Raw genomic sequence first — 22,763 nt, forward strand, 5'->3', positions numbered from 1 at the left:
TTCCGTTTCTTCAATTTCGCTAACATCATCAACATCAGGTTCTTCGCATTTGTAAAACAAACATATGTTATGAAGTGCGCAGCACGCATTAGTGATTTGAATTGCTTTTTTGCTGTCGTAGTGTAATCCTCTAGACCCAATGATGGATCGGAATCTATTTTTCAATATTCCAAAACATCGTTCGACAACATTACGCGTACTAGCATGTTTTTTATTGTAGCGCCTTTCTACAGCGTCTTTTGGATTTCGAAAGGGTGTCATTAAAAATGGCTTTAATTTGTAGCCCGAATCACCTAAAGGAAAAAATAATTGATTTTAAAAATATATTTGCATATTTACATGACGGTTATCATACCTAGTATCCACGTGTTCCTTTTTCCGTCGTCGAACGAATTTTGTAACTTCTCGTCTACAATGCTTTGTTCCCAAATAAAGGCGTCGTGATTTGCTCCAGGGTGCCTAGCGTCGACGTACATAATTTTTGTATTGTGGTCGCAGATCTGAAACATTTGACATTAAGGACCTTATGAAGAAGTAAAAGATGTGCATGCCTTACCACCATAACATTCAGGCTATAATAACCCTTTCTGTTATAATAAAGGTGTCTAACATCCTCTCCAGGCGATTTTATACGGACATGTGTTCCGTCAACGCATCCTATTGTACCCGGAAATCCCGTTGTGTCAAAAAATGCCTTTTTTATTTCGTTCTCATCATTTAGGTTAGGCATTTGTATCCAGTCTCCACACACATAATTTTCGAAAAATATTAGACACTCCGATATTATCCTACAGACGGTACTCCTGGCGGTGGACGAAATAAATTCGTTGCCGAGTGTTTCTTGATAGCTTCCAGTGGCTAGAAATCGGATAAATGTTGCTAACTTCACATCTGATCGCACAGCGGTATTTCTGAATGTGGAATTGCCCTTCTTGTTAAACAAATCAACCAACATTCTGAATACATCTTTGTTGATACGAAAATTTGAAATAAATCTGCAAGAAATGTTTAAAAATGCATATATTTATATTTATCGTTAAATGAAGATGGTGTTCTTACTGTTTCGATGGGATTTCCAATACATTATATGCGTCTCGTAACTGTTTACGAGGTATGGATAGATTTTCTTCCTCCAACTCGTTTAAAAAATACACGGCTGCTGTTAACTCCATCACAATATTGTTATATTTGTTCACAGTTCAATTAATTTTCTTTTGTTTACTTTCTTTATAAGTTTAAACTTCAAATATTTTATATTTGTTTACTTCATTTATTTGACAGAACGTCACAAGAAAGGAACACAGTTGTATAAGCAAGCATATTATTTCGTATTATTTTTAACAAAAGTACACCAAAAGCAAACTTTAATAATCTGGCAATATTTTATAACGTAAAGTATTATTTGACATGAAAATCGAAAACGTAACTCGTGTCGAACGACAATGCATATATTACAGAAACCGATTTCCGTTCAAATTCGAACGACTAACATTTGTTCGAATAACCTTTCGATCGTCTTAGAGAAACTGGCTATTAATGTGCTGCTAGAAAAGTCCATACGGGAGGAGGGAGTGATTAGAGATGACATGACACACTCATAAAAATGCTGACTTTCGAAACACGTCAGTTGCTTTGTATTCGTGCATAAAACTAGGGGTTCGTAGATTGAGTTCCCCACTGCTACAATTTCATAAAATTACTCTAGTACGGAGCTCGATCTAAGAACCCCTAGTTTCATGCACGAATACAAAGCAACTGACGTTTCGGAAATCAGCCAAACACACTTGTTACTCGCTCGACGCCACTATGACATCATGGGTCGTATATCGAAAGAAGTCACAACCACATTCAAAAAAGGACCAGTTTGTTGTTGATAATATCTAGGCACAATACCATCCCCCCATTGACTCGGGACCAACCGTGGCAGTTGAAAACTATAATTTCGAGGTAATTTCCATAAAAACGCATATTTGTAATTGAAAAAAATCAATAATTACAATCTGTTTGTCGATAATAATAATCCTGTTTTGAAATATGATATTGACTGATACCCATGGCCGAACAGCTTCAAACGAGGAAAACCTTCATATATACAGTCAGGGACAAAAGTTTACATACACCCCCTAAATCTCGGGTATTAGGGTTAGTAGTGATTTTTATGAAATTCCAAGTATGCAGTTTTATATCGTCTCACTAATAAACAATATTTAATAGAACAAAAGTATATTCCATAATACAAATAACGGTAAATTTTACAAAAACCTAAAAATGATGGGGACAAAAGTTTACATACACCCCAAGGAAGTATGCGTATTGCCGTGCAATTTATGGAATTAACTGAAAAATTTGTACATTTTATTGTTTTGGCGAATGCCTCTGGGTGTTTGAGATATATTTTAGAGAAAAGAAAATAATTTTGGGGGTCAAATGCCGTTATTTAAGGTCAAGCTTCTTGTATGGCTTGTTAAAGCTGACCCTTGCTTAATTCTTTGCGCTTTTAGGTAATTCACTTTAAAAAATCACAAAATTAGTGTCAGATTACAAATTTTGAGACCCTAGAAAGCTTTGGAGTTGATCTTGTGCAAAATATTACTTCTTGGATGTCGATAAATGCCCGCTTTTCATCAGATTTCTCAGGAAGTTAATAGATTCCGCGGAATTCTTGGTGCAAATTACATATAGAAGGCCTTGAATTGCCTTGTAATATGGTCTGATACAAACCTCTGGCATCAATTGAATCAGAAATGTGAAATATTCTGTTACAAACCCGTTCCCGAAGCTACCAAAGCACCAAAATGTAAGCACTACCAAAAAAAGCATGAAATTTGTACTGTGAACAACGTCGTTTCCGTATTATGATCATTACCGTCACTATAGGGGCGAAAAGTTTCGTATAATTGTACATTTCTGAGTTAATTGATGCCAGAGGATTGTATCAGACCATATCACAACGCAATTCAAGGCCTTCTATATGTAAGTTGCACCAAGAATTCCGCGGAATCTATTAACTTCCTGAGAAATCTGATGAAAAGCGGGCATTTATCGACGTCCAAGAAGTAATATTTTGCACAAGATCAATTCCTAAGCTTTCTAGGGTCTCAAAATTTGTAACCTGACACTAATTTCGTGCTTTTTTTAAAGTGCATTACCTAAAAACGCAAAGACTTAAGTAAGGGTCAGCTTTAACAAGCCATACAAGAAGTTTGACCTTAAATAACGGCATTTGACCCCCAAAATTATTTTCTTTTCTCTAAAATATATCTCAAACACCCAGAGGCATTCGCCAAAACAATAAAATGTACAAATTTTTCAGTTAATTCCATAAATTGCACGGCAATACGCATACTTCCTTGGGGTGTATGTAAACTTTTGTCCCCATCATTTTTAGGTTTTTGTAAAATTTACCGTTATTTGTATTATGGAATATACTTTTGTTCTATTAAATATTGTTTATTAGTGAGACGAAATAAAACTGCATACTTGAAATTTCATAAAAATCACTACTAACCCCAATACCCGGGATTTTGGGGGTGTATGTAAACTTTTGTCCCTGACTGTATGTGATATTTTTAATATCCTGCTGGATACGTTCATACGAGATGAGGGAGTGAATAGAGATGGCATAACACACACACACACAAAACACATATAACTCACCCACATATGTCGAGGCCACAGTGAAATCGAAGGTCGAATAATGAAATAAGTCACAAACACCTTCAAAAAATGGGTCATGTTGATGATATTTAAAGCGCAAATACCATCAATTGAACTCGTACCAAATTTAATAATAATTTTGAGCTAATTTCCACAAAAGTGTATATTTTTAATTGAAAAATAAAATGTAATATTTATTTAAATTTTATTTTAATATTTATATTATTATTATTACATTGGAAAATTACATAAATACTAATAATAACCATACATGCGGTCAGATTCAGGTTCGTCATCATAATCAGATTCGGAATAATATTCGTCATCGTAATAATATTCGTCATCATAATCAGATTCAGTATCATATTCAGTAGTATCATATTCGGATTCATCATCTTCATCTTCAGAGTCCGTTGGTAAGTCAAAATAAGACGCAGTACGTTCATACGATAAATTTGGTTGTTGTGAATACGACTTCAGTGTGCGATATGTTTGGTTTAATTTGTTAGAATACTCTTGTATTTCATTTGGCCTTAGGATGTCCAGTAGATTATAACCAGCGTCCCAAAAATATGATAGATTCCCTTTATTAAGGCAATCACAAAGCCGTTGTAGCATCTAACAATGGAAACAAATTCTTAAATAGCATTATAGTTTAATGAGAAGGAGCAGGTGGGAGGAGTTAACGCTGTATTGCAATGCGTTTGAAATGTTTGTTTAGAGTTTAAAGCAAAATTTTGACAGAGCGTGGTGATGCTTAATTTGCTAAAGGAAACAATTAGATGCGATAGGAGAAACCAAAACGCATTATAGAGTACCAATTATTTAATTTCCCCAACACATCGCAATACAGAGTAACCCCTCTGGGTTACTTACATGTATAAAAATAACTCCAATGGGCTTACGCCAAAATTCCAAAGGTTGAATTTCCACTTCCCACAAAAAAACATTCGTAACAAAAAAACTTTTAAGACGATTCAATTCCAACTTGTCACGCAATGACTTAAGTAAACGTAATGTAGGCTTTAAATTTTGTTTGTTCCATAGGATATCCCGTTCGGGCTGGGAATTTACCAACATAAATGTATTTACAAAGGATCTTCGTGGATTCTTCTTAGAAGCTCTTTTGGCTACTGCCATAAAATCTTTAAAATCAGATTTTTCCATTGCGGAATTATTACGAAGCTTCATCCAATTTTGTGAACCAACTAGTATCGCTGGTACAACATCTAGTGAAATTCGTACATCTGGATCATTCAGATCCTCTATATATAAATTATAGGCTACTGCATGTCCTTCGTATTTAACATTAAAGCCTTTACGGTAGAAAAAATCTTCGCAGGATTCTACAGCTGTTTCGATCAAATCGAACATCCAAGCTTTGAAATTTGTCCTTCTTAGATAGCCTGTGTTGTAATCAACAATATCTTCCAGTAGCGAATATAATTTTCTACTATTTACATTATTTCCAAGCTTATTCATATTTTTGCGCATTTTAATATGTACGAAACCTGGTCGAGATTTATCCGGTTGAACATTTAATTGGAATGGAAATTTAAGAACAACGAATATATCAAATTCACTTGGAGTCAACAGACGTACTCCATTACTGTAACTACCTGAAAGGGAAAGGGAAAACACAGTAAGTTACTTTCGGGAATACTCGGATTCAGTAAAATCTTGGTTCCCTATATTTAATATATCAGGGGATTTTTTTTCAATAGCCTATTGAAGAAGGAAGTGAATGGAAATAACACAATATACGACTACCAATTTATTTTGCTGGGATTATCAGCCCGATCATGAATGTAAACTACCCGTGAAAAAAGTGAAACAACTCTCGGGGAGTTGATATTCATGATTGGGCTGTATATGACAACCGAACGGTTTCAAAGGAGTGAATAGAGTTAGCATAATACACAAAAAACGGTAAAGATGAGTTTAGCCGCTCAGCTCCGATCGTGATGAATTTGTTTATAGGTAGATCTCACCATCCTGATCACGACAATATTACTTACTTAGTTGGCCCATTACACAACATTTGTTCCATAGGCCGAACTAAGAAAAGATCTCCAATTCTCTCTATTTGTTGCTTCGCACTCTGGAATACCGCGCCTTTTCATCTCAGCATCCACTTGTTTGCGCCCTCTATTCCTTGGCCTGCCAATTCTGCGTGCACCGCCAAGCGGTCCATGTTTATACGCCTTTTTAGCGGGTTCATCATCGTTCATTCTTATTATATGGCCTAGCCAACGCAATCGCTGCATCTCGATACGTTTAACTATGTTGGTGTCGTTGTACAGCAGATACAGCTCGTGGTTCATACGACGTTGATATTCACCGTCAACGCAGATCGGTCCGTAGATCTTTCGAAGAATTTTTCTCTCAAACACACCAAGCACTGTAATGTCAGCTGGCGTCCCAACTATAAAGAACCCCAAAATACTGGTCGTTACATTCGACAATCTGTTCCTCTTCTGTAAACATGCTGAGATGGTGGCTGGGAATGTAGGTAAAAGGAACAAAATCCTTAAAGCCCTCTCAGGAAGTACATGGGGGAAAGACAAGGAGACCATCCTGACCACCTACAAGGCAATAGGACGTCCCCTCCTTGATTACGCAGCCCCAATATGGTCACCGGCCATCAGCGATACCCAATGGAAGAATCTCCAAACGGTACAGAACACGGCCTTGCGTATCGCCACTGGGTGCCACTCCAAGGCCCCAGAAAACCACCTACACCACGAATCCAAACTCCTACCGGTAAAATCACACTGTACCCTCCTAACACAACAACATGTGATTAAATGTAAGAAACAAGACCACCCTAACCATGAGAGTTGCATTAGACCCCTCTCCGAAAGACACGTACCCATCAGATACGACTTTCGTAAAGAGCTGCCATATATCCCCCCAATCCCCCATAATCCATCACATGATGACATAAAAAACGCCCTTAAGCAAGTTCACACAAAGTCGGTCGATGACCAAATCTCGTCGTATACGAGCAGTGTTGTGCTCGGTGAGAGACCCCCTCCTGTAAGTGAGGATGAGAGGGTCCTACCTAGGGAGACCAGATCGACTCTATCACAGCTCAGGTCTGGTATCTCTAGGTACCTCAACAGTTATCTCTCCCTCCTGAATCCTGAGATAACTGACACATGCCCAAAATGTGGCCAATCTCCACACATCACACGGCACCTCTTCGCGTGTCCTGCACAACCGACAGACCTGACACCGGAGTCACTTTGGACACATCCAGTCGAAGCGGCCCGCTTCCTGGGACTGGAAGTTGATGCTTAGATGTCCACCTATTAATTTCATATTTTCTTCTTCTCTTTTTCTATTCTCTTTACTCCCGATACAATCTTTTCCTGTAGGGGTTACAACAACAACATGTCTGCTGGCGCAAGTACCCAGGCTTCGGAGCCATACATCAGCACGGGTAGTATCAGTGTTTTGTAGAGCGTTATTTTTGTTTGACGAGATGTGGCTTTGTTTTTAAACTGCTTACTTAAACCAAAGTAGCATCTGTTGGCCAATACAATTCTTCTTTTTATTTCACAACTGATGTCGTTTGTTGTGTTTACAGAGGTGCCGAGGTGGTAGACGAAGTCTTTTACTACCTCAATATTATAGGAACCAACTTCCACAATCGGTCCGAGCTCAATGGCCGCATTGCGCGTCGACACCATCAACTTGGTCTTCTCACCGTTTACCGCCAGGCCCACTTTAGCAGATTCTCCTTCGACCTTCATAAAGGTATCGGTTACTTCTTTTACTGATCGTCCCATGATGTCTATATCATCAGCATAAGCAAGTAACAGGTGGCTATTGGTGTTGATTGTGCCACTTCTTTTGACGTTTGCGTCTTGTATAACCTTTTCCAGCAGGATGTTGAAGAGATCACACGAAAGGCTGTCTCCTTGTCTGAAACCTTTTTTGGTACCAAACTCTTGGGAGAGGTTCTTTCCTATTTTAACTGAAGATCTTGTGTCATTTTACAAAGCTGAATGCGCTTTGCGGGGATACCAAATTCAGACATGGCTTGGAATATCTTTGAACGTAGCGGGCTGTCGAAGGCGGCTTTATAATCGACAAAAAGGTGGTAGGTGTCGATCTGCATCTCTTGGGTCTTCTCCAGGATTTGCCGCAGGGTAAATATCTGGTCGATGGTGGACTTGCCAGGTCTAAAGCCGCATTGGTATGGTCCAATTATCTCGTTGAGCATAGGCTTTAGTCGTTCGCACAATATCCCTGACACGATCTTGTAGGCAATAGGGAGTAGACTTATGCCCCTATAGTTGGAGCATAAAGTCTTATCTCCTTTCTTATGGACGGGACACAGGATGTTCAGGTTCCAATCGTCGGGTGGTACGCGTTCTTCCAGCCAGATGGAGCTAACTAGCTGATGCATACACCTTATCAGCGTGTCGCCTCCGGTTTTAAACAGCTCGGCTGGTAGGCCATCAGCTCCTGCTGCCTTATTATTCTTTAGCCGGTTTATTGCTGTCTTTCTCCCATCTTCTGGGATTGGGACTGTGGTATCTTCGTCGTCTTCGCTGCTATTGGATACCAACAGTTTTCAAAAAGGTTCTTTCCATATCCTGGACACACTATCTGTATCAGTTACCAAATTACCTTGCTGGTCTCTACAGGAGAATGTGCCTGTACCAAGGCCATCAGTTTGATGCTTGACTCTTTGGTAGAATTTTCGGACTTCATTCTGGCTCCTGTACATCTCGATTTTTTCACACTCCCGCTTTTCCATCTTTCTCTTTTTCCTGCGGAAAAAACGTTTCTCCTCTCTCCTTTTCTCCCGATACCTCTCTCGTGCGCTACGCGTTGCTACTGATTGTAAAGTAGCCCTATATGCCGCATTTTTTCTCTTCGGTGGCAGCACGACACTCCAGATCATACCATGGATTCCTTGGTGGAGGTCTCTGGTATCCAAGTATGGATTTTGCGGCTGTTTACATGGAGTGGGCAATACTTTGCCATTGCGCTGATATGTTATCGGGATGAGGAGTGCTTTGATTAAGCAATTGGGCTAGTTGAGTGGAATATGCTGTGCGTACCTTTGCTGCAACAAGGTAGTGGTCCGAGTCTATGTTTGCACCTCGGAACGATCGTACATCCAACACGCTTGATGCATGTCTTCCATCTATCACAACGTGATCACTTTGATTTCTTGTTCTTTGATCTGGCGACAGCCAGGTGCCCTTATGAATATCGAGATGATTAAATCTGGTACTGCTAACTACCATGTTTTTTGCAGCTGCAAAGTCTATCAGCCTCATACCATTGTCAGATGTTTCACTGTGGTGGCTGAATTTCCCGACTGTTGGGCCAAAAACATTCTCCTTTCCAATTTTGGCATTAAAATCGCCTAGTATAATTTTAATGTCATGGGCAGGGCAACGGTCATATGTTTCTTCTAAGCGCTCGTAAGATATATCTTTGGTCTTTTCGTCCTTTTCTTCAGTGGGAGCATGAGCGCAAATAAATCTGATGTTGAAGAATTTAGCTTTTATTCGAATTGCAACAAGTCTTTCATTCACTGGGGGTGAAGCTTGATACCAGATGTTTTAGCCTCCGACTAACTACGAATCCGAAACCAAACTCATGCTTTACGTCATGGCAGCTATAATACAGTCCGTCACCTTTAGGTGTTGTTGTGACGACTTTCCCAATCCATCGTATTTCCTGTATGGCAGTAATATCGGCCTTGTACTTTTCAAGTACGTCTGTCAATGCGAAGACTGCACCTTCTCTATATAAAGAGTGCGAACATTCCAGGTGCAGATTCGCAGCTTATGGTCCTTAAAACGTTTGCGGGGTTCGTCAACTTTAGAGGGGTTTGTTTTTCTTTTCTTTCGTTTTTTCATAGTTGTTGTTGTTGTAGCAGCACGAAACCTACGTTGAAGCATAGGTTTGATGCTGGGTTGGCAGCCGCTGGCCGAAACACTATGGTTTCGGGTCAATCCGGTATGTAAGAACCCGCTGCCGTGGGATTTTTCATAGTAGGCTGTTTTTTCTAGGGTAGGGTAACTAACCCGACGCCCAAACCAAAGTTTTTAACGTTCTAATGGGTGAACACGCGGCACATGTTAGCTCACTACCTTTAAGGGGTGTTAAAGGTGACACCACGGGGAGGTCAGTGTTCACTTGAGATGAAAGAGGAACCAAGATAAATCCTGGGCTTTGCCATGTTAAAACCGGTCAGGACCGTTCCTTGGTATCTTCCATCCCCTACGTCAAATATCGTCCCAAATATCATTTAAGTTAATAGAGAAGGAGCTGGTTTCTTACATGTATAAAATTTTAAGTAGACGTAAAGTAGGCTTCAAATGCCGTTTGTTCCATAGGATATCCCGTTCGGCCTGGGGATTTACCAACATAAATGTATTTAAAAAGGTTCCGCGTGGATTCTTAGAAGCTCTTTTGGCTACTGCCATAAAATGTTTTAAATGAGATTTTTCCGCTGCGGAATTATTACGAAGCTTCATCCAATTTCGTGAACCAACTAGTATCGCTGGTACAACATCTAGAGAAATTCGTACATCTGGATCATTATACCCTCAGCCTTTAGGCTAAAGAGGGTATTTACACTTTGATACGACCAAAAATGTATGTTTGTACAATATCCGTTTCAGACAATTTTGAGTAGATCTAGCAATGTCCGTCCGTCCGTCTGTCTGTCTGGCTGGTGCGAACGATACTCTCGAACGGATCAATGGATTCGGTTCAAATTTTGGGTATCGAAATATATTGTCCAGATTTGATTTAAGTTCGAAGATGGGCCATATAGGTCCACTCCTTCAGGTACCTCCCCCACAAATGTTCAAAAATTGTCGCAAAGCTTGTGCGCAGGATAACTCTTGAAGGGAACAACCGATTTGGTCCATACTTTGCACATCGTGTAATTTCTACCAAACTTAGATGAAGTTCCAATATGGACTCAATCGGTCCACTCCTTCGGGTACCTGCCACACAAAATTTCGCAAAAGTTCAGATTAGGACCTGGTCTCGAATCTCTTTGATTTTTGTTTACGCAAGTTGTATTCGCTGTCCTCTATACGACGCTATAAGTTTAATTAGGGGCAAGTCCATACTTCCTGAGAAAATAGCCTGAAAGTTACAAAAAAACCCTATGACACCGTGTGTAGTGGTTGGAGCGCAAGATAACTCTCGGACGGATCTACCGATTCGGTCCAAAATTTGGCTTTCGTAATATTATGTCCAAACTCAGTTCAAATTCAAAGATGGATTATATCGGTCCACTCCTTCCGGTACCTTCCCCACAAAAGTTCGAAAATGTTCGGAAAATTTGTGCGAACGTTAACTCTTGAAGGAAGTAACCGATTTGGTCTATACTTTGCACATTATGAAATTTCTACCAGACTTAGATGAGGTTCCAATATGGACTTAATCGGTAAACTCCTTCGAGTACCTCCCACACAAAATTTCGGAAAAGTTCAGTTTAGGACCTGCTCTCGAATCGCATTGGTTTTTTTTTGTAACGTCTTGTATTCACTGTCCCCTATACGAAGGTACAAGTTGCTCAGGGGCAAGTCCATACTTCCTGAAAAAATAGCCTGAAAGTTGAAAAACAAAGCCTATGACACCATTTTTATGGGTGGAAACGCAAGATAATTCTCGAACGGAAATTCCGATTCCGGCCAAAATTTGTCCTTCGTAATATTGTTTTCAAACTTAGTTTAAGTTCGTATATAAACCATTTCGGTCCACTCCTTCAGGTACCTACCCCACAAAAGTTCAAAAATATTCGGAAAAATTGTGCGCACGATAACTCTTGATGGGAGTGACCGATTTGGTCCATACTTTACACATTCTCATAATATCTACCAGATATAGATAAGGTTCGAATACGGACTATATTTGTCCACTCCATCCCGTAGCTCCCACACAAAATTTTGGATATGTTCACTTTAAGACCTGCTATTGAATCACTTTGATTTTTGTTGAAGCAACTTGCATTCGCTGCCTCAATTACGATGGTAAAAGTTGTTTCAGGGGCAAGTCCATACTTCTTGAGACAACAGCCCGAATGGTGTAAAAACCCCCTCCCTATGGCACCCCCATGGTCTATGACGGTCCATTTCTTTAAGTACCTTTTCCGCAAAATTTTTGAACTTTAACAACAACATTTTTGTCGGTTCATAGGACCAAAATTTTGAAACCCCTAAATACATAAGTTTTTTGTGAAAAAAGTGTTTCAATTTGAACAGGCTGAGGGTATATCTCTGTCGGCAAAGCCGACTGATACTTTTTTACTTGTTCAGAACTTCAATATATAAGTTATAGGCTACCGCATGTCTTTCGTATTTAATATCAAAGCCTTTGCGGTGGAAAAAATCTTTGTAGGATTCTACAGCCGTTTCGATCAAATCGAACATCCAGGCTTTGAAATTCGTCCTTCTTAGATATCCTGTGTTGTAATCAACAATCTTCTTCAGTAGCGAATATAATTTTCTACTATTTACATTATTTCCAAGCTTATTCATATTTTTGCGCATTCCAATATGTGCGAAACCTGGTCGAGATTTATCTGGTTGAACATTTATTTAATTGGAATGGAAATTTAAGAACAACGAATATATCAAATTCACTTGGAGTCAACAGACGTACTCCATTACTGTAACTACCTGGAAAGTATAGAAAAAGACAGTTAGTTACTTTAGGAATACTCGGAATCACAGAAATCTATGTTCCTTATATTCCATGTACATATATGTATATTCCTAATATATTTTTTGTGAATTTTAGCCTCTCAGGAGATCTTTTCAAGCAAGGAAATGAATGGAAATAGCTCAATATACTACTTCCAATTTATGTTGCTGGGATCATATGACAAACAAACGGGTGTAAACGGGGCGGGAAACAATTTCTTTTATGTGCTCTTTTTAATAGGCTGCTGAAGAAGTTCAAACGAGGAGTGAGGGTGAATAAATAATAGTATAATACAAAATACACTTGTAACTCTTTTATGTAGACGCGACAATGACGACATCATGGTTCCAATAATGAAAGAAATCACAATCACCTTCAAAAAACGGATCCTCTTGATATCTACGGACAATATTATACCCCCACCATTGAACTCGAACCAGTTGAAAAGTACAATTTTCAGTTAATTTCCATAAAAGTGCATGCATATTATGTATTTGTAATTGAAAAAGAAAAAACTCAATATAAATGTGAAATAATTGTGATAATCATATTCGTCATCATATGTAGATTCAGAATCATATACGGAGGATTGAATAACATATTCGTATCAATAATCATCTTCTGAGTCAGAGTCTTCATAAGAGTCCAAAAAAGACGCAACTTGTTCATACGATAAATTTGGTTGTTCTGGATACGACTTCAGTGTGCGATAAGCTTGTTTTAATTTGTAAGAATACACTTCTATTTCATATGGCTTTAGAATATCCAGTAGATTACACCCTTCGTTCCAAAAATATGGTAAATTTCCTTCAATAAAGCAATCATAAAGCCGTTGTAGCATCTAACAATGGAAACAAAAAAAGAAATTCCCAAATACCATTAATAGGGGAGAAGATTTGTTGAACTGAACACTTACATGAACAAAAATAGCTCCAATGGGCTGACGCCAAAAATCCAAAGGTTGAGCTTCCACTTCCCACAAAAAAATCTGGGTAACAAAAAAACTTTTAAAGCGTTTCAAGTCTAACTTGTCACGCAACGACTTAAGTAGACGTAAAGTGGGCTTTAAATTCGGTTTGTCCCATAGGACATCTCGTTCGGCAGCGGGATTTACCAACATAAAGGTATTTTCGAAGGTTGATGGTGGATAATTAGCAGCTGTTTTGGCTATTGCCATAAAATGTTCAAAATGAGATTTTTTCGCAACTGAATTATTACGAAGCCTCATCCAATTTTGTGAACCAACATTTATCGCTGGTACAATATCTAGTGAAATTCGTACATCTCGATCATTCAGGTCCTCAATATACACATTATAGGCTACAGCATGTTTTTGGTATTTAATATTAAAGCCTTTATGGTAGATAAAACCATGGCAGGATTTTGCAGCCCTTTCGATCAAATCGAACATCCACCCTTGGAAATTTGTGTTTCTTAGTTGTTTTGTGTTATGATCGGCAAGTTTTGCAAGTGTCGAGCAAAATGTCGAATCACCACGGTTAAAAAGTTTTTGCATGTTACCGTGCACATTCAAATGTACGAAACCTGGTCGATATTCATCTGGTTTAACATCTACTTCAAATGGAAATTTAAGAACAACGAATACATCAAATTCACTTGGAGACAACAGACGTACTCCATTGCTGTAGCTGCCTGCAAAGTAAAGAAATTAGAGTACGTTAGTTTTGGGAATACTAGGATTCACTTGAATCTAGGTTCCCTTTATCTTTGTATGAACTCAAAATATTTCTAAAAAAAAAAATTTTTTGAATGTCAGCCTCTCAAGAGATCGTTTCCATAGCGTCGCATAAACCACATGCTACTGCTAAAGTCTTATAGTAAACGACAAAAGACAAAGTGTCGTCAAATGCGTCCGCTGAACTCCGGCCACAACTGTGGATGTTGGAAAACACAATTTTGAAATAGTTAATTATTCTATATACCTTGAAACCGACATAAATGCAGATTAGCAACAAATTCACATCTCATCAAATAAAAATTCCACCCTACAAAGCACTACTATTGGCCGTCCTATAATGTATGGGTCTCAAAACTGGACATGCAAATTTAAAAAATTAGTGAAGAAATTTTTTGGATCTTCAGGGTATATTGGAGTGGGATCAACCACGACATATACAATTTGCACGTAACGATTGTCTTGCGATTTCACCATTCCTAGATATTGAACCCTAAAATGTGTCTCATTGAAATATTGGTTTTCTCTGAACCCCAATTATGTTTGGACAGATTGGAGCCGATTTAGCCCTGTCCGTACGCCGTTCACCTGTCTGTGGGTCTCTGTCTCTTGGGAGTAACTGACATTTTCAACTTTTTTTTGGAAAAGTGCAGTTTTGGTACATGTCTCGGATATTATAGATAGATAAAATTATGATCAATATGACTATGCCCCAGAGCTATTTGCGACAAGCTGAGATGTGGGAAAAAGTTCCTCAAGTCCCTTCTCGGCAGGGTGCAGGTAGTTTTCTTTACCTGTTGACCACATATAACGCGCAAGATCAGTCTGTGGTATGCTATACAACGAATATGAGTGCAATGCGATGGAAACATATTCAAACCGGTCCGAACGCCGACCTCGGAATGGCCACAGGTTGCCTCCTGATGTCATCAGAAGACATCGGAATTTTATGCAAACCCTAGTTTTGGTCAGATTCATGTCAAACTTTGGAGCTGGGCATATTTTTGGCTTCTGATTAAATTGCTATCGAAACATACGACATATGCAAAATGCATCAAAATTTGCATATGCAAAATTTATGCAATTTACATATTTTCTTATGCAACAAATATTTCAATTATGGGTACAAAAATGTTTCTGTTTAAAGTCAGGAGGTATCGTTCTACTAGGGCTATATGAAGGGCGTGGGACTATATGAAGATGTTGTCCTATACCGACAAATTTCAGGTGGAAAGTTTTATACCCTCAACGAAGACTAAATACCAAATTTCAGTCATTTCGGTGGGGGATATTGAGACCACAACCTTCAAAATACCGAAAATAGGGATGTACCGTTCTATGGGGGCTATATGAAGACGTGGACCTCTGCGGACAAATTTCAGTTGTGAAGTTTCTTACCGCCAACGAAGACTAAGTACCAAATTTCAGTCATTTCGGTGGAGGATATTGAGGCCACAACCTTCAAAATACCGAAAATCTGGAGGTACCCTTCTATGGGGGCTATATGAAGACGTGGACCTATGCTGACAAATTTCAGATCAAACGTTTTATAGCCCCATCGAAGACTAAATACCAATTTTCAGTCATTTCGGTAGGAAATTTAGACCACAAATCCATGTATATTTTTTTGCATATGCTCATTTTATGCAAATATGAAAAATATGTCAAAATATGCACGATATGCAAAATATGCGATTTATTTTGTGATACAACTAGTTTCTGTTTAATCAGATTTTCTCTACGACCATCGTAGCCATATATGCATTTGCATAGGATTCCGCTGTCTAGTCATCAGTGGGGCGTATGCATTAGGAGTCGAAGATTTTTCCAGTACAATGGCGCAATGACATGCTCTCGTTGCATTATTTGCTCGGGAGAGAGAGAGCTTAACAATTCACACAGATGCAGTCCCATATGCCACAAACAACTATCGTGTGAATATGGTCATCGGGAGTACATCCCCGATGCAGGCCCGCACGACACACTGCACCCTTTAACTGCCCAAAATTGTTTAATGAAAAGTTTAAATAGAAGTTGACAGCACTTTTGCTATCGGCAGTACTTTACGACTACTGTTGTTGTCGCTACGCTTGTTGCTGCAACCTGTTAGTGGAACTAATAGGTCCAATGTTTCTGATACCTCGCCACGCCTACTTATCTTATACTTAAATCCAATTTATAGCAGGCCCTTAATGGATTTCGGATTCACCCGTTCATGGGACTCTTTCTTTTTTTTCCACAGTCATAGGGTAGGGTATTCAACAATCGTCAAATCCGACTGATTCTTCTTTCAGTCAAACATACAAAGGAATAATTAAGAAAAAAATGACTTACCGAATAATTCTTGGCCACAATGTAAACTTTTAAATACGCTATCCAATTTTTCCATTTCAGCAACAATAGTCTGCATGACAAAATCAAAGATCTTGGTATACTTCTCTCTATCCTCCTGCTTAACATTGATCTCAGCATCTATTAGCTGCAAATGTTTATTGAAGGGTGAAGACGCCGCCATTTTGATGCCACAGAAAATCGTATTCAAACTTTAACTGAAATTAAAAATTTGTTGGGATGGATTATAAAATAAGCACACATACATAGGGACATATAAAATTAAATAAAAATATTATAGCAGATTTATATCAAGCCGGTTTTAGTAAAAGGCTTCAGTTAAGTTGTCAATTATAAATCTATCAAAAATTATGAATTTTTCCAAAACTATTATTTTAAAAGCCAGTGTAAATAAGGTTTTAGCATTAGGGGCCTATTCATTTATATGTCCAAAATTGGAAGTTCCTGAATAAAAGTTTCCATAGGAAATCTTCTGCCATAAGAATTTTCAAAGAAAATCTTCAATTCAGCCGGGCTGAATTAAGGTTTCCATGGGAAATCTTCAATTCAGCTGGTCTGAATTAAGGTTTTCATGGGAAATCTTCAATTCAGCCGGGCTAAATTAAGGTTTCCATGGGAAATCTTCAATTCAGCCGGGCTAAATTAAGGTTTCCATGGGAAATCTTCAATTCAGCCGGGCTGAATTAAGTTTTCCATGGCAAATCTTCAATTCAGCCGGGCTGAATTAAGTTTTCCATAGGAAATCTTCAATTCAACCGGGCTGAATTAAGTTTTCCATGGTAAATCTTCAATTCAGCCGGGCTGAATTAAGGTTTCCATAGGAAATCTTCAATTCAGCCGGGCTGAATTAAGGTTTCCATAGGAAATCTTCAATTCAGCCGGGCTGAATTAAGGTTTCCATAGGAAATCTTCAATTCAGCCGGGCTGAATTAAGGTTTCCATAGGAAATCTTCAATTCAGCCGGGCTGAATTAAGGTTTCCATAGGAAATCTTCAATTCAGCCGGGCTGAATTAAGGTTTCCATAGGAAATCTTCAATTCAGCCGGGCTGAATTAAGGTTTCCATAGGAAATCTTCAATTCAGCCGGGCTGAATTAAGGTTTCCATAGGAAATCTTCAATTCAGCCGGGCTGAATTAAGGTTTCCATAGGAAATCTTCAATTCAGCCGGGCTGAATTAAGGTTTCCATAGGAAATCTTCAATTCAGCCGGGCTGAATTAAGGTTTCCATAGGAAATCTTCAATTCAGCCGGGCTGAATTAAGGTTTCCATAGGAAATCTTCAATTCAGCCGGGCTGAATTAAGGTTTCCATAGGAAATCTTCAATTCAGCCGGGCTGAATTAAGGTTTCCATAGGAAATCTTCAATTCAGCCGGGCTGAATTAAGGTTTCCATAGGAAATCTTCAATTCAGCCGGGCTGAATTAAGGTTTCCATAGGAAATCTTCAATTCAGCCGGGCTGAATTAAGGTTTCCATAGGAAATCTTCAATTCAGCCGGGCTGAATTAAGGTTTCCATAGGAAATCTTCAATTCAGCCGGGCTGAATTAAGGTTTCCATAGGAAATCTTCAATTCAGCCGGGCTGAATTAAGGTTTCCATAGGAAATCTTCAATTCAGCCGGGCTGAATTAAGGTTTCCATAGGAAATCTTCAATTCAGCCGGGCTGAATTAAGGTTTCCATAGGAAATCTTCAATTCAGCCGGGCTGAATTAAGGTTTCCATAGGAAATCTTCAATTCAGCCGGGCTGAATTAAGGTTTCCATAGGAAATCTTCAATTCAGCCGGGCTGAATTAAGGTTTCCATAGGAAATCTTCAATTCAGCCGGGCTGAATTAAGGTTTCCATAGGAAATCTTCAATTCAGCCGGGCTGAATTAAGGTTTCCATAGGAAATCTTCAATTCAGCCGGGCTGAATTAAGGTTTCCATAGGAAATCTTCAATTCAGCCGGGCTGAATTAAGGTTTCCATAGGAAATCTTCAATTCAGCCGGGCTGAATTAAGGTTTCCATAGGAAATCTTCAATTCAGCCGGGCTGAATTAAGGTTTCCATAGGAAATCTTCAATTCAGCCGGGCTGAATTAAGGTTTCCATAGGAAATCTTCAATTCAGCCGGGCTGAATTAAGGTTTCCATAGGAAATCTTCAATTCAGCCGGGCTGAATTAAGGTTTCCATAGGAAATCTTCAATTCAGCCGGGCTGAATTAAGGTTTCCATAGGAAATCTTCAATTCAGCCGGGCTGAATTAAGGTTTCCATAGGAAATCTTCAATTCAGCCGGGCTGAATTAAGGTTTCCATAGGAAATCTTCAATTCAGCCGGGCTGAATTAAGGTTTCCATAGGAAATCTTCAATTCAGCTGGGCTGAATTAAGGTTTCCATAGGAAATCTTCAATTCAGCTGGGCTGAATTAAGGTTTCCATAGGAAATCTTCAATTCAGCTGGGCTGAATTAAGGTTTCCATAGGAAATCTTCAATTCAGCTGGGCTGAATTAAGGTTTCCATAGGAAATCTTCAATTCAGCTGGGCTGAATTAAGGTTTCCATAGGAAATCTTCAATTCAGCTGGGCTGAATTAAGGTTTCCATAGGAAATCTTCAATTCAGCTGGGCTGAATTAAGGTTTCCATAGGAAATCTTCAATTCAGCCGGGCTGAATTAAGGTTTCCATAGGAAATCTTCAATTCAGCCGGGCTGAATTAAGGTTTCCATAGGAAATCTTCAATTCAGCCGGGCTGAATTAAGGTTTCCATAGGAAATCTTCAATTCAGCCGGGCTGAATTAAGGTTTCCATAGGAAATCTTCAATTCAGCCGGGCTGAATTAAGGTTTCCATAGGAAATCTTCAATTCAGTCGGGCTGAATTAAGGTTTCCATAGGAAATCTTCAATTCAGCCGGGCTGAATTAAGGTTTCCATAGGAAATCTTCAATTCAGCCGGGCTGAGTTAAGGTTTCCATAGGAAATCTTCAATTCAGCCGGGCTGAATTAAGGTTTCCATAGGAAATCTTCAATTCAGCCGGGCTGAATTAAGGTTTCCATAGGAAATCTTCAATTCAGCCGGGCTGAATTAAGGTTTCCATAGGAAATCTTCAATTCAGCCGGGCTGAATTAAGGTTTCCATAGGAAATCTTCAATTCAGCCGGGCTGAATTAAGGTTTCCATAGGAAATCTTCAATTCAGCCGGGCTGAATTAAGGTTTCCATATGAAATCTTCAATTCAGCCGGGCTGAATTAAAGTTTCCATATGAAATCTTCAATTCAGCCGGGCTGAATTAAAGTTTCCATAGGAAATCTTCAATTCAGCCGGGCTGAATTAAAGTTTCCATAGGAAATCTTCAATTCAGCCGGGCTGAATTAAGGTTTCCATAGGAAATCTTCAATTCAGCCGGGCTGAATTAAGGTTTCCATAGGAAACCTTCAATTCAGCCGGGCTGAATTAAGGTTTCCATAGGAAACCTTCAATTCAGCCGGGCTGAATTAAGGTTTCCATAGGAAATCTTCAATTCAGCCGGGCTGAATTAAGGTTTCCATAGGAAATCTTCAATTCAGCCGGGCTGAATTAAGGTTTCCATAGGAAATCTTCAATTCAGCCGGGCTGAATTAAGGTTTCCATAGGAAATCTTCAATTCAGCCGGGCTGAATTAAGGTTTCCATAGGAAATCTTCAATTCAGCCGGGCTGAATTAAGGTTTCCATAGGAAATCTTCAATTCAGCCGGGCTGAATTAAGGTTTCCATAGGAAATCTTCAATTCAGCCGGGCTGAATTAAGGTTTCCATAGGAAATCTTCAATTCAGCCGGGCTGAATTAAGTTTTCCATAGGAAATCTTCAATTCAGCCGGGCTGAATTAAGTTTTCCATAGGAAATCTTCAATTCAGCCGGGCTGAATTAAGTTTTCCATAGGAAATCTTCAATTCAGCCGGGCTGAATTAAGTTTTCCATAGGAAATCTTCAATTCAGCCGGGCTGAATTAAGTTTTCCATAGGAAACCTTCAATTCAGCCGGGCTGAATTAAGGTTTCCATAGGAAATCTTCAATTCAGCCGGGCTGAATTAAGGTTTCCATAGGAAATCTTCAATTCAGCCGGGCTGAATTAAGGTTTCCATAGGAAATCTTCAATTCAGCCGGGCTGAATTAAGTTTTCCATAGGAAATCTTCAATTCAGCCGGGCTGAATTAAGTTTTCCATAGGAAATCTTCAATTCAGCCGGGCTGAATTAAGTTTTCCATAGGAAATCTTCAATTCAGCCGGGCTGAATTATGTTTTCCATATGAAATCTTCAATTCAGCCGGGCTGAATTAAAGTTTCCATATGAAATCTTCAATTCAGCCGGGCTGAATTAAGGTTTCCATAGGAAATCTTCAATTCAGCCGGGCTGAATTAAGTTTTCCATAGGAAATCTTCAATTCAGCCGGGCTGAATTAAGTTTTCCATAGGAAATCTTCAATTCAGCCGGGCTGAATTAAGTTTTCCATAGGAAATCTTCAATTCAGCCGGGCTGAATTAAGTTTTCCATAGGAAATCTTCAATTCAGCCGGGCTGAATTATGTTTTCCATATGAAATCTTCAATTCAGCCGGGCTGAATTAAAGTTTCCATATGAAATCTTCAATTCAGCCGGGCTGAATTGAAGTTTCCATAGGAAATCTTCAATTCAGCCGGGTTGAATTAAGGTTTCTATGGGAAATCTTCAATTCAGGCGGGCTGAATAAAGGTTTCCATGGTAAATCTTCAATTCAGCTGGGCTGAATTAAGGTTTTCATAGGAAATTTTCAATTATATAGTGTAAAAGATCTATGTTGTTCGGTATGCCATACATGTGTATGTATTAGAGTCATGTGCCAAAAAAGACCTCCCGATTTTAACAGTATATAGCCTATAGATTTTTCTTCAATCTACTTCATAAATGGTACCTACCAACGTTCCCTACTCCTCTCGTATGTAGTTCCTCTCTTTAACATTCAACTCAGTCACCTTACACTTGAATAGATGACAATAACGGCCACTGCTGCTCTGGGCTCTGGTTACACAAAACAAGAACAAAAATCAACAATAGTGCAATGCCAGTACAGCAATAACAACAACGCCAGCGTCAACAACAAGCAGCAGCAGCAACTGCAACTGCTACACATTTGTTGTTCTCACTGAAACAGAGAGTAGAGAGCGAGCACAAAAATACAAGGAATAAGAGGAGGAAATGAACGAGGCTCCTCTTCTACGTGTGTGCAAATATGAGTACAACATTTGCTTACAGCGAGGGGGGAAAGTGCGGGGGTGTGGGGTGGACAGCGGGCGCAAAATAGGCACCTTAGCTACTATGAAAACTAAACAACAACAACAAGAAAAAGAACTGATGTGGGTTGGTGGTGGCCGTGTCTATCCACATCCAGAATGTAGAAATGGCAGGAAAGCTGTATCATACGTCAACAGCAGGCGGGCAGTAACGATGGCAAAGCGTTCTGTAGCAAACAACCAAAGCTCAAAACACGGTAAACAAAAACAATGAAAAAATAGATTGAAAAGAAAAGCAAAAACAAAAATAAACTAACCAACTACTGCAACGACAAAGTTGCTTTGCAATAACGACGACGGTGGTACTGATGAAGACGATGATGATGATGACGATGTGGGGCGCAAAGATTCGACGCAAAATAAAAAATGAAATAACAACAACAAAAAACAGCAACGACGAACGACCAAATAACCCACCAACTACAATACGTAGGCCAACAACTACAACAATTGTTCGACAACACTGCCTTCGTCGTCTTCTTCTGTTTGCCTTCTCCCAGATACAAATCCAATGCACTGCTGAAGAGAGTCACAAAAACATCCCGAGGTAAAGCGGTGATGGCGTACCAACGTCATAATCATCGTCGCCAAGAATATCATCTCCACTTAAGATGACCGCCAATACATACACACAAAAATAAGTTGCGTTTATATCGGAATGTGTGCTCTAGACAAAAACTAAAACGGCGTTATTAACGACAAACTGCCAAAGCAATAGCTGTTATTGTGTTGAAAATGAAGAGTATAGCATTGGAAATCTTCAATCCAGCAGGCCTGAATAAAGGTTTCCATAGGAAATCTTCAATTCAGCCAGGCTGAATTAAAGTTTCCATAGGAAATCTTCAATTCAGCCAGGCGGAATTAAAGTTTCCATAGGAAATCTTCAATTCAGCCAGGCTGAATTAAAGTTTCCATAGGAAATCTTCAACTCAGCCAGGCTGAATTAAAGTTTCCATAGGAAATCTTCAACTCAGCCAGGCTGAATTAAAGTTTCCATAGGAAATCTTCAATTCAGCCAGGCTGAATTAAAGTTTCCATAGGAAATCTTCAATTCAGCCAGGCTGAATTAAAGTTTCCATA

The 22,763-nt window shown here is 39.1% G+C and overlaps 2 protein-coding genes and 1 long non-coding RNA gene across 6 annotated transcripts in view; all 3 read right to left on the reverse strand.

Annotated features, from left to right (window-relative positions):
• On the reverse strand, positions 1-938 carry LOC141387159 (uncharacterized). Its single transcript, XR_012408491.1, has 3 exons — positions 557-938; positions 356-500; positions 1-293 (listed from the first exon to the last, which is right to left on the reverse strand). It is a non-coding gene; the product is annotated as an uncharacterized lncRNA (long non-coding RNA).
• Positions 939-3,860: 2,922 nt separating this feature from the next.
• Positions 3,861-5,434, reverse strand: LOC141406448 (cyclic GMP-AMP synthase-like receptor). Its single transcript, XM_073991916.1, has 2 exons — positions 4,534-5,434; positions 3,861-4,275 (listed from the first exon to the last, which is right to left on the reverse strand). The coding sequence occupies exons 1-2, from the start codon at positions 5,149-5,151 to the stop codon at positions 3,913-3,915; spliced, it is 981 nt and encodes a 326-aa protein (XP_073848017.1). The 5' UTR covers positions 5,152-5,434; the 3' UTR covers positions 3,861-3,912.
• Positions 5,435-12,811: 7,377 nt separating this feature from the next.
• LOC141406444 (cyclic GMP-AMP synthase-like receptor) overlaps positions 12,812-22,763 on the reverse strand; it is a 56,832-nt gene continuing 46,880 nt past the window's right edge. For 3 of the 4 annotated variants that reach the window (XM_073991906.1, XM_073991904.1, XM_073991905.1), the window contains exons 2-4: positions 16,382-16,596; positions 13,268-14,004; positions 12,812-13,192 (exon numbers count right to left, since the gene is read on the reverse strand). In XM_073991906.1, coding sequence (XP_073848007.1) covers positions 12,959-13,192; positions 13,268-14,004; positions 16,382-16,562 — 1,152 coding nt within the window. In that variant the 5' untranslated portion in view covers positions 16,563-16,596 and the 3' untranslated portion in view covers positions 12,812-12,958. Of the gene's footprint in view, positions 13,193-13,267; positions 14,005-16,381; positions 16,597-21,308; positions 21,409-22,763 lie in introns of those variants that run through there. The other variant, XM_073991907.1, reaches the window with a different exon arrangement.

This window comes from Musca autumnalis, unplaced genomic scaffold (assembly GCF_047663935.1).
Source record: "Musca autumnalis isolate F117 unplaced genomic scaffold, ASM4766393v1 scaffold_5, whole genome shotgun sequence".
Taxonomy (NCBI): Eukaryota; Metazoa; Arthropoda; class Insecta; order Diptera; family Muscidae; genus Musca; species Musca autumnalis.